Raw genomic sequence first — 13,985 nt, forward strand, 5'->3', positions numbered from 1 at the left:
AGCAGAGGCCTGGGCCAGGAGGGAGGGCACAGAATCTTCCTGTCACGTTCAGGCCTCAGAGAAAGGTGGCCCAAATAGTTGCTGGGAGAATAAACTGTCATGACAATAGCTGTCACAGTTTGCTCTTTCTGCACTCTGGGCCTTGTTCTACTCCTTTCTATTTGCTCTCTCATTTAAGCCCCACAGTAACCTTGCAAGGTAGGTTAGGTACATTTCCCAGATGAAAAAATTGAAGCTTGGGAGAAATGACTTTCCCAAGATCATATGGCCAGGAAGGGGTGAGGCTGTCTGACTGAAGATTCATGATGAATGAGTGGAAATGATTGAATGGGGACTTCCTCTGTCTCTGAGGAACCTGATCCCCTGGGACTGCTTTGAAGGACAGATGCAAGTCTTGGGGCTGGGCACCGTGGGGTCAACCACATCAGTCCTGAGCCTCCCCTGCAGGGGTCAGGGTAGAACATTTGAAGGTTATTATGCCCCACCACCTCGGTGATCTCTTTGACACCACATCCTCATCCTTGGGAAGAAAGTTCTCTATTATGATTCCCACTCAATTTTGATGGGACCTACCTGCCAAGCATCAGATACAAGGCAGGAAGGTTGGGACCAGAACATCAGTCTTGTGCCAAAGAAGGTGCCTCCCCTGCTTTTTCCCCTGTGGGTGAGGCTGCTGTGTGGGCGTGGGGTGATTCACGTGGAGCACGTGGGTGGTGGGCGTGGCCTGCCTGGCGCCAAGGGCAGGTAACCCAGCCAGTTCTGCTTCTGACGCCTCATTCCAGCCATCAGCAGTCCCTGTGCCTGCCATGAAAGCCTCTCGCTGCCTTGGCCGCAGTCCCAGCGGGGGGCCTTGGGCCCCCGACATGCGGTGATCTCAGGACAAGAGCTGCCGCCACCACCACCCAGGACCTCACCAGGTAAGTCCTCACCATCCAGGGCAGCTGGTATCCTCCAAGGCACATGGGGGGGCCTAGGGTGTGGGCCTAGGGGTTGCCTGAGCCTTGTCTGCTCATTTTCAACACCTTGGGGAAGTCAGGAAGGAGCCTGGGCTCCAGGAGGGGAAACCCAGAAGCAAGCTCATAGCTGCTGTGCCATGTGAGAAGATAGGTTCCAAAGGACCCAGGAACCCTGAATTTGGGAACCCTGAGGAGGGAGATGATTTTGCAGCTGTCCAAGGCCAGAGGTGAAGCTTCTGTTTCCCTTGGTGGGCTCTGGGATTGCAGTTCTCGGGGGCAGAAGTGTGACAGGAGTTGAGGAGGGGATGAAGTGGTTCAGTGCTGAGGAGGGACAGGGCCCAGGTACCTCACAGGTACCAGCAGCCCTGGGGTCTCCCTGTGGTTGCCAGGCCATGTCATTTCAATCACTGTCAGGGCTTTGGGGGTGTGATATTCCATTTCTTAGGTGATGAAGCTGAATCCCAGACAGAGGGATGGCCAGGGCAGCAAGAGAGGCCAGCAGGTGAGCTTACAGGGTTTATGGGGTGATTCAGCAAGCTAATTATAGCTGCTGTAGCCCAGTTCAGATTGTCCTGGCCCTGTCCTGTCCTGGCTGCCCACACTCATAGGGAGAGAGGATGGAGTAATCCACGCCATGGGTTAGGGTTAAAGGATCCTTGGGGATCATTCAGCCCATTTCTCAGGAGGGAAGTCAGAGGCCCCTGGAGGGGTAAGAAACATGCTCTATCCTTCTTCTCTCGTGGCCCAGTCCAGCCTTTTAGTCCCATCTGTCCATGGGTCTTTGGGGGCTGGGACAGGCAGTCAGGTCACTGTCTTTATCAGGCTGTGATTGGATATAGGAGGGACTTGGGTGTTCCTGAGGCTCTCTCCATGGGCTGCCCACCTGGCTGGACTTAAGGCCCCTCCTGAAACCTCCCTGCTTCAAAGTTCCTGCATTCCAGGGCCAAAGCCCTCCCCAGGATGACTTCCCCTACCCTGAACCTGCTTACTGTTAGTGCAGGCAGCGGGACTATCCCATTTTCAAAGCCCCTCCAGCCTGATGACAACCTGCTCTGGACACTCCCTCTAGGACGCTTTCCTACCTGGGGCAGGACCCCGGTGGTTCTGGCTCTATCCCACCAGCTGGCTTCATCTTACAGAAATCCACCCCTCCCTTCTCCTCTCTGTATCCTAGTAGGTCCCACGAAGTGGCTCAAGCCAAGACTGGCCTCTTAACTGCAGAGTTGCCTCCTGTCCACACCGTCCTCTCCCCATCCATCTTACCCTATGTGGGCAGATGTCCCTTCTCCATCCTCATCCCCCCCTACCCCAGCAGCCTCCTCCTGGTCCCCAAGTTACTGATCTGTACCATCTCCATGCCCCTGTAGCCCCACAGCCCTCCATTACTCCCTGCTGCCCTGGGATCAGCCACGGTGCCCAAGTGGTGCTAGAGGTCCTCACGATTGGGTCCCACTGCTCCCGAGCCCCTGCCCCAGACTCCCCAGGTTCTCCAGCCTCACCAGCTCCTTGCCACTCTCTGGACTGTCCCAATCCCTAGTCTTTGCCCAGGCTGTGCTGGCTGCTGGGATTGCCCTGCTTCCACATAGCAGCCTTTGGGTTCCCTTCAAGACGCCTTCCCTCGTCTCTTTGGAATATGTCTCAGTCCCTCCTCCCAGCATCTCTGCACCCCTTGGAGCTCATCAAAGTGCCCGACCTATCCTGAGCATTGGTAAAGTAGGTCTGGACTGAGGAAGGGTCAGACTCTGGGGAAGGGATTCAATTGCTCCCTCCATGCAAGAGTGTCTGTGGGGGGTCCAGCAGACAGACAGCTGTCATGGCGGGGTGACAGAGATGATCAGTGTGTTAGCTACAGAGACCAGCTGGGTGATGAGAAATCCAAAATACCAGAGGAATCCAAGGCTGTGTTACTAGGAACATAGGGTCTAGAGAAGCGGAGGTGACAATCTGTCTCTGTCAAGGTCAAATGTCTTAAGCGTAGATCTGAGCACAAATCCTAAGGGGAGCATAAGTCCATCTGGAGTCTGGTGGGGCTAGATATGGTGGTTAGAGGAGAGGCTATAGGCCACGGTGGTCTCTACCTGGATGCCTTGCTGGGCTCTCTTAAGGCCACATAAGCAGGGAACAGGAGAAACTGTAGACAGTCTCCCTGTCCCAAGAAAGATTGGCAGCCTGGGAAAATGGGGAGTGAGCTCCCTGTCCTAGGGGGACAGGGAGTGTGAACCGGAGCTGGATGGTGCCATATGGTGGTGGGAAGCCCCTCGAAACTCCTCCATGCCCCCTCAACCTGAGCATCTGCCTTGTGATTGCATTCCAGCCATGCATGCCCACCCCAAGGAGATGGTGCCCCTAGTGGGCAGGAGGACCACTGGCCCCACTGGAAACCCTGTTGTCCTGACAGAGAAGAGACCGGCAGAAGTCACCCCCACCAAGAAGAGGTAGGACTGGCAGACTTGGACCTGGCTTCTGTGCAAGTGGAGCACAGAAAGCACTACCCTAAGAATCCCTTGCTTCCTGTGACCTAAGAGCATCAGCATCATATGGGGTGGTCTGGTGTTTAAATAGGTATAACTGGGGGGAAGAGCACTGCATACTTTGCTGGAGATATCTGTGTGACTGTATGACTCCTGGAGGAGTCAGGGGACACTAAGGAAGGCTCCTGGAGGAGGAGAGGGACTGTTGGAGCCATCTTTGAGACAAGGATGGAAAAGGTGGGTGGCAATTCCAGGTGGTATGGACCCTCAACTAAATACATTTTTCACATACACCAATGACTTTCATTTTGTGTATGCCTGACCAGGTTAATCAAGCTCTCTAACCACATCCGTGTAAAGGAAATTTTGTAAACAAAGAAAAACAAAACAAAACAAAACCCAGTTCCATGTATGAAAACCAGCTACCAAAGGTGGAAGGTACTATGAGACCATAGACAGATTCTGGATAGCCTGTATAATTTATTGGGGACTTGCAGACAGAGATGTGTCATGGGAGGCATAAGACAGGAGGATCCTGACACTCCAAGGCTGGAGGAAGGGGTTAAAGCTGGTCTGGACAAAGGTGGCCATGAATGTACCTGGATTTCTCAATATTAACATGTCCCATGACAGTTCGGTGCCGGTCCTGGTGTTAATGGCTAGCACAACACTTTGGACTCTCTACCTTAAGGACTTTATTTGTCCCGTAAAGTTTGTGATACGTGCCAGGGTCATATAGCAGGCAAAAGGGAGATTGTGACCAAGACGGCTGTAGTCAGGCTGGATCCCTGCATGGGGACCCTGGCAATGGCACCAACTCAGAGGATGATAGTTAATTGGGATTATGGCAACCAAGTGCTCAGCACAGTGCCTGGTGTGAGGCCAGTGCTCAGCATGTGTCCACAGTCAACAACTTGTTACCCTCATCATCGTCACTGTCATTGTTACTCTGTGAGGCTCCTGGGAGCTGGGCTGGTTCATTCCACTTCCCAGCTGGGGAGACTGAAGAGGGCAGGGGCTTCTCTAGGCTCACACCTTCCTGCTTCTGAGCTGCCTCCAAGGCAGGTTCTCCATCCCTCAGCGGATTGGTGCTTCTTGGATGGGCCAATCTAGAGCAGAAGGCCACCTCAGCTGTGCCTCCCTTGGACCTAGGATGGCCATTTGCTTTTCCTCCTCTGTTCTCTTCCCAGGTCTCCTCTTGGGCCTAAGGCAAGCTTGGTGTTTTCCTTCTGTTTTTTTTTTTTTTTCAAAGACATAATCATTGAGGTATTCTGTGTATCAGGCCCAAGGTTAGACCCTGGACAGGGAAACAGGGACACTGGGATGGGGACCAATAAGAAGTTTGGTGTAGCTGAAATGCTGAGTGGGGAGAGGAATTTTGGGGGCAGTGAATCTCACTGGGGCTGGTCTTGGGGGGTCAGTTAAGAAACTTGGACAATCCTGAGGGGAGTGGGGAACCCTCAGGAGGGTTCAGAAGTGAGGGACTTCCCATGGGACAGTATGGTGAGATTTGTATTTTGGAAAGATTACGTTGGGTGACCCACGTGGATGATGGATTGGAGGGGAGGCAGAGCCAGGGAGGTCACGAGGAGGTTGTTGGGAAGGCCAGGTGAGGTCTGAGCCTGGGTTGTTAGGGATGGAGAGGAAAGGACAGATCAGAGAGGTATTAGTGTCATGGGATCTGCTAGGAGAGGGAAGGGAGAAAGAACCGGAGTCACCTCCTTCTGGTGGGTTGACTTGGAGAGATGGTGAGGCCATCCCTGACTTGGATAATGTGTTACACCAGCTACCAAAGGTGTAATACATTATTCAAGGTCACAAGGAATGGTCCAAGTTCAGGTGTGGAATTCTGGGTGAGAGGCGTCTGAAAGGTATATAGATGGCGACTCCATCCTGGAGCTCAGCAGAGGAAACTGGGTGGAGATGGAGATGAGACAAGTATCTCAGGAGCAAGAGGGGCAGCCTGGGTCTGGATGTGCCCGTCCAGGAAAGAGCAGAAAGATCTGTGAGCTACGTTGGCAAGGACCACCTTCCCCTCTCATTTTCCCAGGGGAGGTTCAAATCTTGAGGAAGGATTGAGGACAGGCTTTTGGAAAAATCCCAGGGTCTCCCCGCCACAGGATCAGTCTACCTTTTCTGAGCCCCTCGCCGTTCATGGACTGCTCTAGGTGTCACTCTTACTGGTTGACTGCTTGGCCCAGTCGAGGGTATGAGGTGTGATCTTTGTCTCCTGAACTGGTGGCCCAGAGATGCTCCAAGGGCTCTTGTGTGAAGGTCTGGACATCTCCTGCAGAACTGAGTATAAGACTTAGGGTTGTAGACAGGAAAAGAAAAAAATATATGCAAAGAAAGAGGGCGACCCTGAACAGGAGGGAACCGTGTACTAATGACAGAATTGAAGGAACCAGGAAGTCTATAGCCCGGAGAGATTTTTTGGACCTGGGGGCTTTGCCTGAGCATCATGCTGTTCCCTGTGAGCAAGGTGGTACCCAGGATCAGAGATGCAGGCCATAGGGGGCTGTGGGAAAGCTGGGCATTTCTTGGGACAATGCAGGTGGCCAGACAAGCTCCTTTCCAGCCCTGGACTTGCTCGCAGTCCTGGAGTTATTCCTTGGGAGGAACAGAAATGCAGGAAGAAATGGTTTAGAGTTGTCTGTGCACCTGAATTAACAATGCCCAGGTGAAGACCTTTGGCCTGAACCAAAGGTAGGAGTAAATAAGGATCATTGGCAGTGGGCAGGAGTCAGGATGTCCTGGGCCAAGACCTGGCCATGTGCCTACGAAGGTGGGAGGGACGTGGGGTGCGGAAGCAAGTAGGCAGGCACGAGGCAGGCCCTCACGCCTAGCAGCTGTCCATCCCAGGAGTTTGGTCCTTGCCCAACAATTGGGTCCTCCCTAGCAGGGTTTTTGTCACTCTCTTCCTCACATCTTGCACTCCAGCCACTGGGGATGTCCTTCCCAAGACTCAGCCCTACCCTTCCTCCCCAGGACACTTTTCTCATGCTGCCCTCTCTGCCTCCAGGGCTTTTTCCTGAGCCAGCAGAGCATTCCATCCCTGTCTTTAGCTGCAAGGAACTTTGCTTCCCTTGAGCTCCCACAGCCCCACCTTCCTCAGAGGCCGAAGCGGTCATTGGGATGATATATTAGCTCTGGTTGGGATCTGTGAGGATGCAGTCCCTGGAAGGGTCATTTCCCCTTCCTACCCTCTATGTTTCTTACACGGAGCATGTGAGTAGTTTTTGCGTTAAGTGGATGAGACCATGAAGGAGCAGGAAAGGAAAGGAGAGGGGTGAGATGAGGAGCCTAGCATGGCCACTCAGCATGGCCACTTAGCACCGACAAGGACACTGCAGGGTGAGCTGATGCCCTGACCCCTTCCGTGGGCCCTCAGCCTGGGGTGGACAGATGCTCTCACCATCTGGCTTCCTGGACTGTGGAATTGTGGTTCTCATGCTCACGCGTGTCTGCTCACGTGGGTGAGTCTGAAGATAGGGTTGAGCCGTGGCTGGCTGGACTTGAGGGCTCAAGGGACAGGGCTAAGAATCCCTCAAGAGAGAAAGCCAGGAAAACACACTGGGGAAGGAGGGGTGAGGCTGGAGACAGGATCAGCTTTCTCATCGTCCTGAAAGAGGAGGTTCAGTGGCCTGGCTGAGCCCCGGAGAAGGGCAAACACTCATTGCCACAAAAACACACCCTCAGCTGCTTCTCTGGGAGAAGGTCTTGAAGAGAGGGCAGGTGAGGAGAGGCAAAGGACCCCTTGTCACTTGTCCAAGACCGGAAAGGGGCTGAGGCTTAGAAGAGGCAATGAGAGCAAAGTAGGAGTCATGTGAAAGATTCCACTTCCTAACATTTATGATTTATGGTTGTGTTGGTCTGTCTGATTTTTGATTCTGACCACAGATCTCTGAATTTATTGTATTTACCCTATCTACATACCTGACTACATTATCCATCCGTCTGTCCGTCTGTCCACCCATCCATCCAATCATTCTTCTATCATCTAGCCATTACTCATCCATTCACTTATCTGTCCCTCTCTCTAACCAGCCATTCTTCCTTCCACTCATTTATTTATTTTAAAAATTTTTTTTAGTTGTCAATGGACCTTTATTTTATTTATTTATACACAGTGCTGAGAATTGAACCCAGTGCCTCATACATGCTAGGCAAGTGCTCTACCACTGAGCCATAATCCCAGCCTTCCACTCATTTATCTTTCTCTCATACCTATTCTCCCACTCACCCATGCAGCGAGGGTCTTCTGAGTGACAGGACCCCTGTTGGAGAATGCACAATGATTTGGGGGAATCAGCATGGTGCAATTGTGGTCCCTGCTACTGAGGAACTTACAGCTGAAGGATGATGGATGGTCCAGAGCACAAAGCCGTGGCACAGTGCCCTGCTCTGTCCCTGGGGGACTGGAACAGCAGATCTGGGAGGGCAGGGAGTTGGCCCACTTGCTCACCACTGTGCCTTCAGCTCTGGGAACAGTACCCAGCATATTGTAGGTCAACAGATATTTGTTAAGTAAATGCACCACTGAGTAGCTCAGGTGGGGTGGAGTGGGAACCAGGAGAGAGACTGGATCAACTGCCTTAGAGGAAAACTTGTGAGTGTGGGGGTTGGAGCTCCTTGTGGAGATATTTGGCAGATCTCAACCAGGATAATTTGAGGCTGAGCCTCCAGCAAATGAATTTGTAGCTCTTGGGTTAGGGTGCCATACTGGAATGGCACTCGTTTTGGGGTGGCAGTTCTGGGGCACTGCAGGGATCTGTAGGTGTGGCAATCAAACTGGTTGGCCTTTCATGTCCCAGAGCTGCCCTGGCTCCAGAGTGCAGGCCTTAGGAATCATCTGACCTCACCACTATCCATTCACATGAGGACATGTGGTTTGGCGATGGAAAGTGACCACCTGGGACACACAGGAGGCAGAGGCAGAGAGCCTCTAGAACTCAGGCTTTGGGTTTCCAGCCAAAGGTTTACTCCTTCCTTTTTCTTCTTTTTGGGAAGAAGTCTTTGTTTTTGAATCAGGTCATAAATTTCCTTCTGATGGGCAGGAGCCAAGAAGGCGAGGGCCAATGTCTCAGCCAGCACTGTCCACTGCTCCACTTATGCTCCATCTCTGGATTAGCGCTGAGCCTTCTAGGCTTATATCGAGGCCAGTTCTGGGCCCCTCCTGCCTGCCCCACCCTGGGCAGTAGCTATATGGGGCAGCCTCCCTCTGTGGCCAACCTCTCCTGCTGGTTGGGTTGAAAGCAGGTCCAGAGGGCTAAACTGAGAGCAGAACAGTGTGGATTATGGTGTGAACTGGGAGCCTGGACACCAGCAAGCAGGTTCTCAGGCCAACTTGGTTTCTACTCTGTGGGGGGAGGGTGGCCCTAATGAGCTGCTTCTCCAGTTATCTCATCTGTAGAGTGGGACCACGATCCCTTCCCTCCTGCCCTTCCTTCTGAACTTGACTAAGTGGGACTGTACTTTGGGAGATTTTTTCGGAGATCTTGTGAGGATGGGAGGGAACCTGTTGGAAGGCATCAGGAAGCAAAGGTTCTTGGGAGCCTCGTGTGCCTGGAGAGAGGCCTGGCAGTGGGAGGCCACCGACCTGGACACAGTTAGCAGATGTGCTGCAGCAGCTGCAGGGTGGGGTGTTGCTGCAACTGAAGTCACCCTCGGCCTGATCCTTATCATCCTAGTTGTCGCCATCTCTGAGTGTGGGATTAGAGTCTCCATGCTCACACACATCTGTATTTGTGTGTGTGTCTGAAGATGAGGCCCAGGGGCTATAGGGCTCAGTGGACTATGGCAGGCCCCGGACCACACACTGGGTCTGAGTCTTGACTCTCTTGTGGCAGTATCTGTCCTTCTCTGGGGTCAGCCAAGCCACAGGGCCTCTTCTGCCAGTTTAGGAGAAAGCTGGCCCAGGCTCTGCCCCTCTCCCCTCACTGCCTGGGCTTTCCTTTTTGACTCATCAAAAAAGTCAAAAGGTGTCTCAGCCCTGCCCCCTGAGCCCTCAAGTCCCCCCTGCTCTAGATCAGCCTTTTCAACCTGTTTTCTGTTGTGATAAAAAACAAAATAAAACAAAACAAAAAACCCTACCCTTTGCTGAACAAAGGGACCTGGGACAGGAGTGGGGATAAGCTAGTGTGATTCAGGCCTTTTCTCCCTCCCTCAAGAGCCAATAAGGCCTGCATGGATCTTGGAGTCCAGAGGCCTCCTCTTGCAGGGCTCTCACTTCAGACCTGAGTTCTGGGGGCAGCTGGGTGGCCATGGGAAAGCTAGCTCTCTGGGTGCCCTGTTCTCATCTTTGAAAAATCCTCTAAACCTGAAGGCAGCTGCAGACCCCCAGGTACTGGGCCACCCCCAGTAGAGACTCTGTGGTTTCTCCACCCAGCATTTCTAGCAATAGGAGTCACCCAGACTCAGTCTCAAATCCAGGCTCTGCCACAGTGCTGCATGTGACCATGTTGAGTTGGGTTACCCCAGAGCCTCCCAGGGGCTCATCTGTGAACTGTGATAGTGCCTGGCCCTAAGGGCAGCTGTGAGGGCTGGATGAGGTCAGGCCACGCACAGTTGGCTGAAGTGGGGGGGAACCCTCCATGGCAGGGGTGCAGGATGCACAGGTAGACAGGTGGTGCCCCAGCTCTAATGACCTTGCTTGGGTGTCCCCTCAGTGCACACTTCTTCCTGGAAATAGAAGGGTTTGAGCCCAACCCCACTGTTACCAAGACCTCTCCCCCCATCTTCTCCAAACCCATGGACTCCAACATCCGGCAGTGGTGAGTATCGGCCCCTTGTTCAGCCCTCAGCTCCCATGGGTGCCCAGAAACATGCCTTGGGCCAAGTAGCCTGGCTTGGCTGTGGGGAACTACCATTTTTAAACTTGTCCTCTCTCGTTCCTCCTGCCCCATACTTCCAGCATCTCTGGCAACTGTGATGACATGGACTCTCCCCAGTCTCCACAGGATGATGTGACAGAGACCCCATCCAATCCCAACAGTCCAAGGTGAGTCTGGCCCTTCCCCATCTCCCACTGGGCCTACCAAGGGAAGCAGGTGAGATAAAACTTTGAAGGCCTGGGCCATGGTTGTGGCATGGAGGACATTTAGTGGGGGAAGTGGAATATCAAATTTTATAAATTGTAAAATAATACCTGATCATTATAAAATAGTATACAGAGGATCAATGACTTTAGCACAGGACCACTTATGTAAATTTAAAATACATGCATTGAAAACAGTAATATGCATTTTGCAAAAACACATGCAAACAAGAAGAGACATCAGTGTATCACCAGGACTGTCCATTTGGAGTATGGGGACAAGGATGGATTGGAAAAGTTCAAGTGGAAGGGGAGGTGATAAGATCTATTTGTAGTGCAAAATATGAAAGTGAAATTTTCCTTCCCCTAGTCCTGTATTTCATGGTAATTTGCTGTGAATAGTTAGACACATATTCTTCCTGATTATTCCTAAGTATATCCAGATACATATTTTGATAAATGCGATCACATATGGATTGGAAGGGGAGCTTCATGGGGCAACATGGAGCCCCAAAGCACAAACACAGGGTTTGCAGGTGTTGTGACAGGCCTGTGAGGTGTCCCTGAAGGTCCAGCAATTCTATTGGGGAAGGGGTGATGGTTGCAGGGCAGGGGGTAAGGGGATGGTGTGCACAGTGAATTGAAAACATTTTCTGGCCTCAGCGCAAACCTGGCTAAGGAAGAGCAGAGGCGGAAGAAGAAGCGGCTGAAGAAGCGCATCTTTGCAGCGGTGTCTGAGGGCTGCGTGGAGGAGCTGGTGGAGCTGCTGGCGGAGCTGCAGGAGCTTTGCAAGAGGCGCCGCGGTGGCATGGATGTGCCCGGTCAGTGCCTGGTCCTGGCAGACGCTGCAGGTCTAGGGATGCCACTTGGCTCTTGATTCCTGCCCCATCTCATGTAGGGCTGGGTTTTGAGGAGCCTTAATTCAACTCTGAGGGCAGTGGGGAGCTATGGAAGTGTTTAGGCAGGTGGGCATCATGGCCTGGCTCCTACATGTTGCTGTTCAAACAGTGTTGGGACCCTGAAGGAGGGCTGGGAGATTTCTTCAGGCATGGCATTGTCAGAACTTGGTGACATGGGGATTGAGGAAGAGAGAAGAGTCCAGGGTGGCACCATTTGGACTTGGTGGATGGCAGGGTTCTTGCTGTCTGGGGGACCCAGAGAAAAGCAAGTGGAAGAGAAGATCCCAAATAAGATCTATTTGTAGGCTCCAGGGAGGGAGAAGATGGAGATAGAGATTTCAAGGTATCAGCACAGAGGTGGACAGAGGGAAGCCAGGTGAGACTGCCCCTTGCCAGGGATAAGGTGCAGAGGTCAAAGAGCAAAGGGCTTTCTTTGGCAGGGGAAGGGAGAAGGAGCCCAGAGCTGGAGAAGGAACAGCTGGTAAAGAAGGAAGAGTGCTAGGAAGTTCACGGTCAGGGAGGCCAGGCAGGGGACAGGGTGGGGAGCAGGATCTTGAGGCAAGAGGCTGCAGCTCCCACACCCTCTTCTGGGTTGTGAGGGTCAAGGGCAACCTGTCCCTCCTGCCCACTCCTCCATCTGTGACCCTGCCTGTAGACTTCCTCATGCACAAGCTGACGGCCTCGGACACGGGGAAGACCTGCCTGATGAAGGCCTTGTTAAACATCAACCCCAACACCAAGGAGATCGTGCGGATCCTGCTGGCCTTCGCCGAGGAGAACGACATCCTGGACAGGTTCATCAACGCCGAGTACACTGAGGAGGCCTATGAAGGTATCCTGGCTGCCAGAGGCTGTGCAGATGTTTCCCAGGTCGGGGTGCCAGGCCACAGGGCCACCAGAGACACTGCTACCACCTAGAAGCCTGAGCGCACAGCATGGTGCTGGGCATGCAGCAGGCACTCCCCTTGCCCTTCCTTCTTTCTACAAGTAACTGAGCACTGACTATGCGCCAGGTGTTATTTTTGGCACCTGGGTTAACAAGACAGATTAAGGTCACTGCTTTAAATAAGGTAATTTTAGACAGGAAATCTATGGAAATAAAGGTAATATGACAGAAAGGGGCTGGAGATAGGCCACTTTAGCATGGTTGGAGAAAGGGGCTCTTGACTGCATGATGAGAAGGATCCAGAGTGGGAATGAGTGAGGCATGTGGCAATGGACAGGAGCCTGGAGATGAGGCTGGACATCCCAGCAGGGGCCCAGAGAAGCAACTATGTATCATCATTATCATCATTATTAATGGTCCGTTTGAGTCTTGGTGCTGTGTAGATGGTGCATGGAGACAAATTTGGGATAGTATTTCTCTACCCAGGAAAGTCATTGTGAATAATCAATAAGATATGTGCTCATTTGCGTTTTTAGAGTCAGTAAACAGCCTGTTAAGGTTAGATGCTTGTGGCAAAAATAATTGGTTCCTGATTGGTCATCTTGCTGACATGCCAGTGGGCACTAAGCATCTCACCTTTTTCCAGGTGGAGTCTAGCTCAGGCCCTTCACTGTTCTTATTAAGAAAACCATTTTATTACTTAAACTCTGCAAATTGTCAAAAGAGTTTTTGTCATATATAAGAAAACACCAAGGATGTGACACATAGAAGCTATGGAAAAGGGGAGAGGAAACCCAGGGAAGATTGCTGCTACTGAGGGTTGAACTGCACATCGAGCTGGTAGTAAAAGCAAAGAGAGAAACTGAGTGAGCCATACAATATTCTTAGCCTGGCACTAAGGAGTTGATGCTAGTCCTGTAGACAGATCAGTGCATCAAGTTTGGCTGTCTTGATTCTTCTCCCTTTTCAGTCCCCTTCTGTGCCCTCCTCAGGGATGTAGAGATTTCACTCTTCTGGCAGCGGATTCCCTTGAGGGCAGGGATGGAGTCCTTTCCCCACAGTTGATTTTCTGGTGCTTTTATAGGGTCTCACATTGGAGATATTTAATATAGATTTTTTGATTGGGTGGACAAATTAAAGTTATTAGTATCTCCATCAAGGCCTTGTGTAGTGGTCACAAACCCTACTCCTCTCCTTTCTCTGCGGCCCCTTATCTCTTCCTTCTTTCATGAATTTGTCTCCTGCTGGTGGGCTTCTCTCTCTGCATAGTAGAAGGAGCAATTTTTTCCTGCCGCCCCAGAAACCAACCTTGCCCCACCATTCTGTCCCCTGACGATGTCTTTGAGGTCCTCCCTTCAGTGTTTTTAGGCAGTCCCCGCCACGTGGGGCTGCGGGATTCCAGGATCAGTTAGGTTGGTCCCCCGGGTCCCAGCGCTGAGCGCCCCTGCCCGACCCCGCCTGTCCGCAGGGCAGACTGCGCTGAACATCGCCATCGAGCGGCGCCAGGGAGACATCACCGCGGTGCTCATCGCGGCGGGCGCCGACGTCAACGCCCATGCCAAGGGGGTCTTCTTCAACCCCAAGTACCAGCACGAAGGCTTCTACTTCGGTGGGTGCCGCTGTCGCCCGGCTTGGGCTGGGGGGTGGCTTCCTAGGGAGGAGGAGGGGATTGGATGAGCCTGAGGGGGAGGGGAAGGGGGAGGAGGGAGGTGGACGAGTGGACAAGTGGGGGAGGGG

General features: G+C 52.5%; 1 protein-coding gene across 1 annotated transcript in view; it reads left to right on the forward strand.

Annotated features, from left to right (window-relative positions):
- Positions 1-764: 764 nt before the first annotated feature.
- Trpv3 (transient receptor potential cation channel subfamily V member 3) overlaps positions 765-13,985 on the forward strand; it is a 34,020-nt gene continuing 20,799 nt past the window's right edge. Inside the window, exons 1-7 of the mRNA XM_048798417.1 lie at positions 765-917; positions 3,271-3,391; positions 10,096-10,200; positions 10,341-10,427; positions 11,127-11,284; positions 12,018-12,194; positions 13,717-13,857. Coding sequence (XP_048654374.1) covers positions 3,273-3,391; positions 10,096-10,200; positions 10,341-10,427; positions 11,127-11,284; positions 12,018-12,194; positions 13,717-13,857 — 787 coding nt within the window. The 5' untranslated portion in view covers positions 765-917; positions 3,271-3,272. The remainder of the gene's footprint in view (positions 918-3,270; positions 3,392-10,095; positions 10,201-10,340; positions 10,428-11,126; positions 11,285-12,017; positions 12,195-13,716; positions 13,858-13,985) is intronic.

The sequence above is a fragment of the Marmota marmota genome, unplaced genomic scaffold, assembly GCF_001458135.2.
Source record: "Marmota marmota marmota unplaced genomic scaffold, marMar, whole genome shotgun sequence".
NCBI classification, from domain to species: Eukaryota; Metazoa; Chordata; class Mammalia; order Rodentia; family Sciuridae; genus Marmota; species Marmota marmota.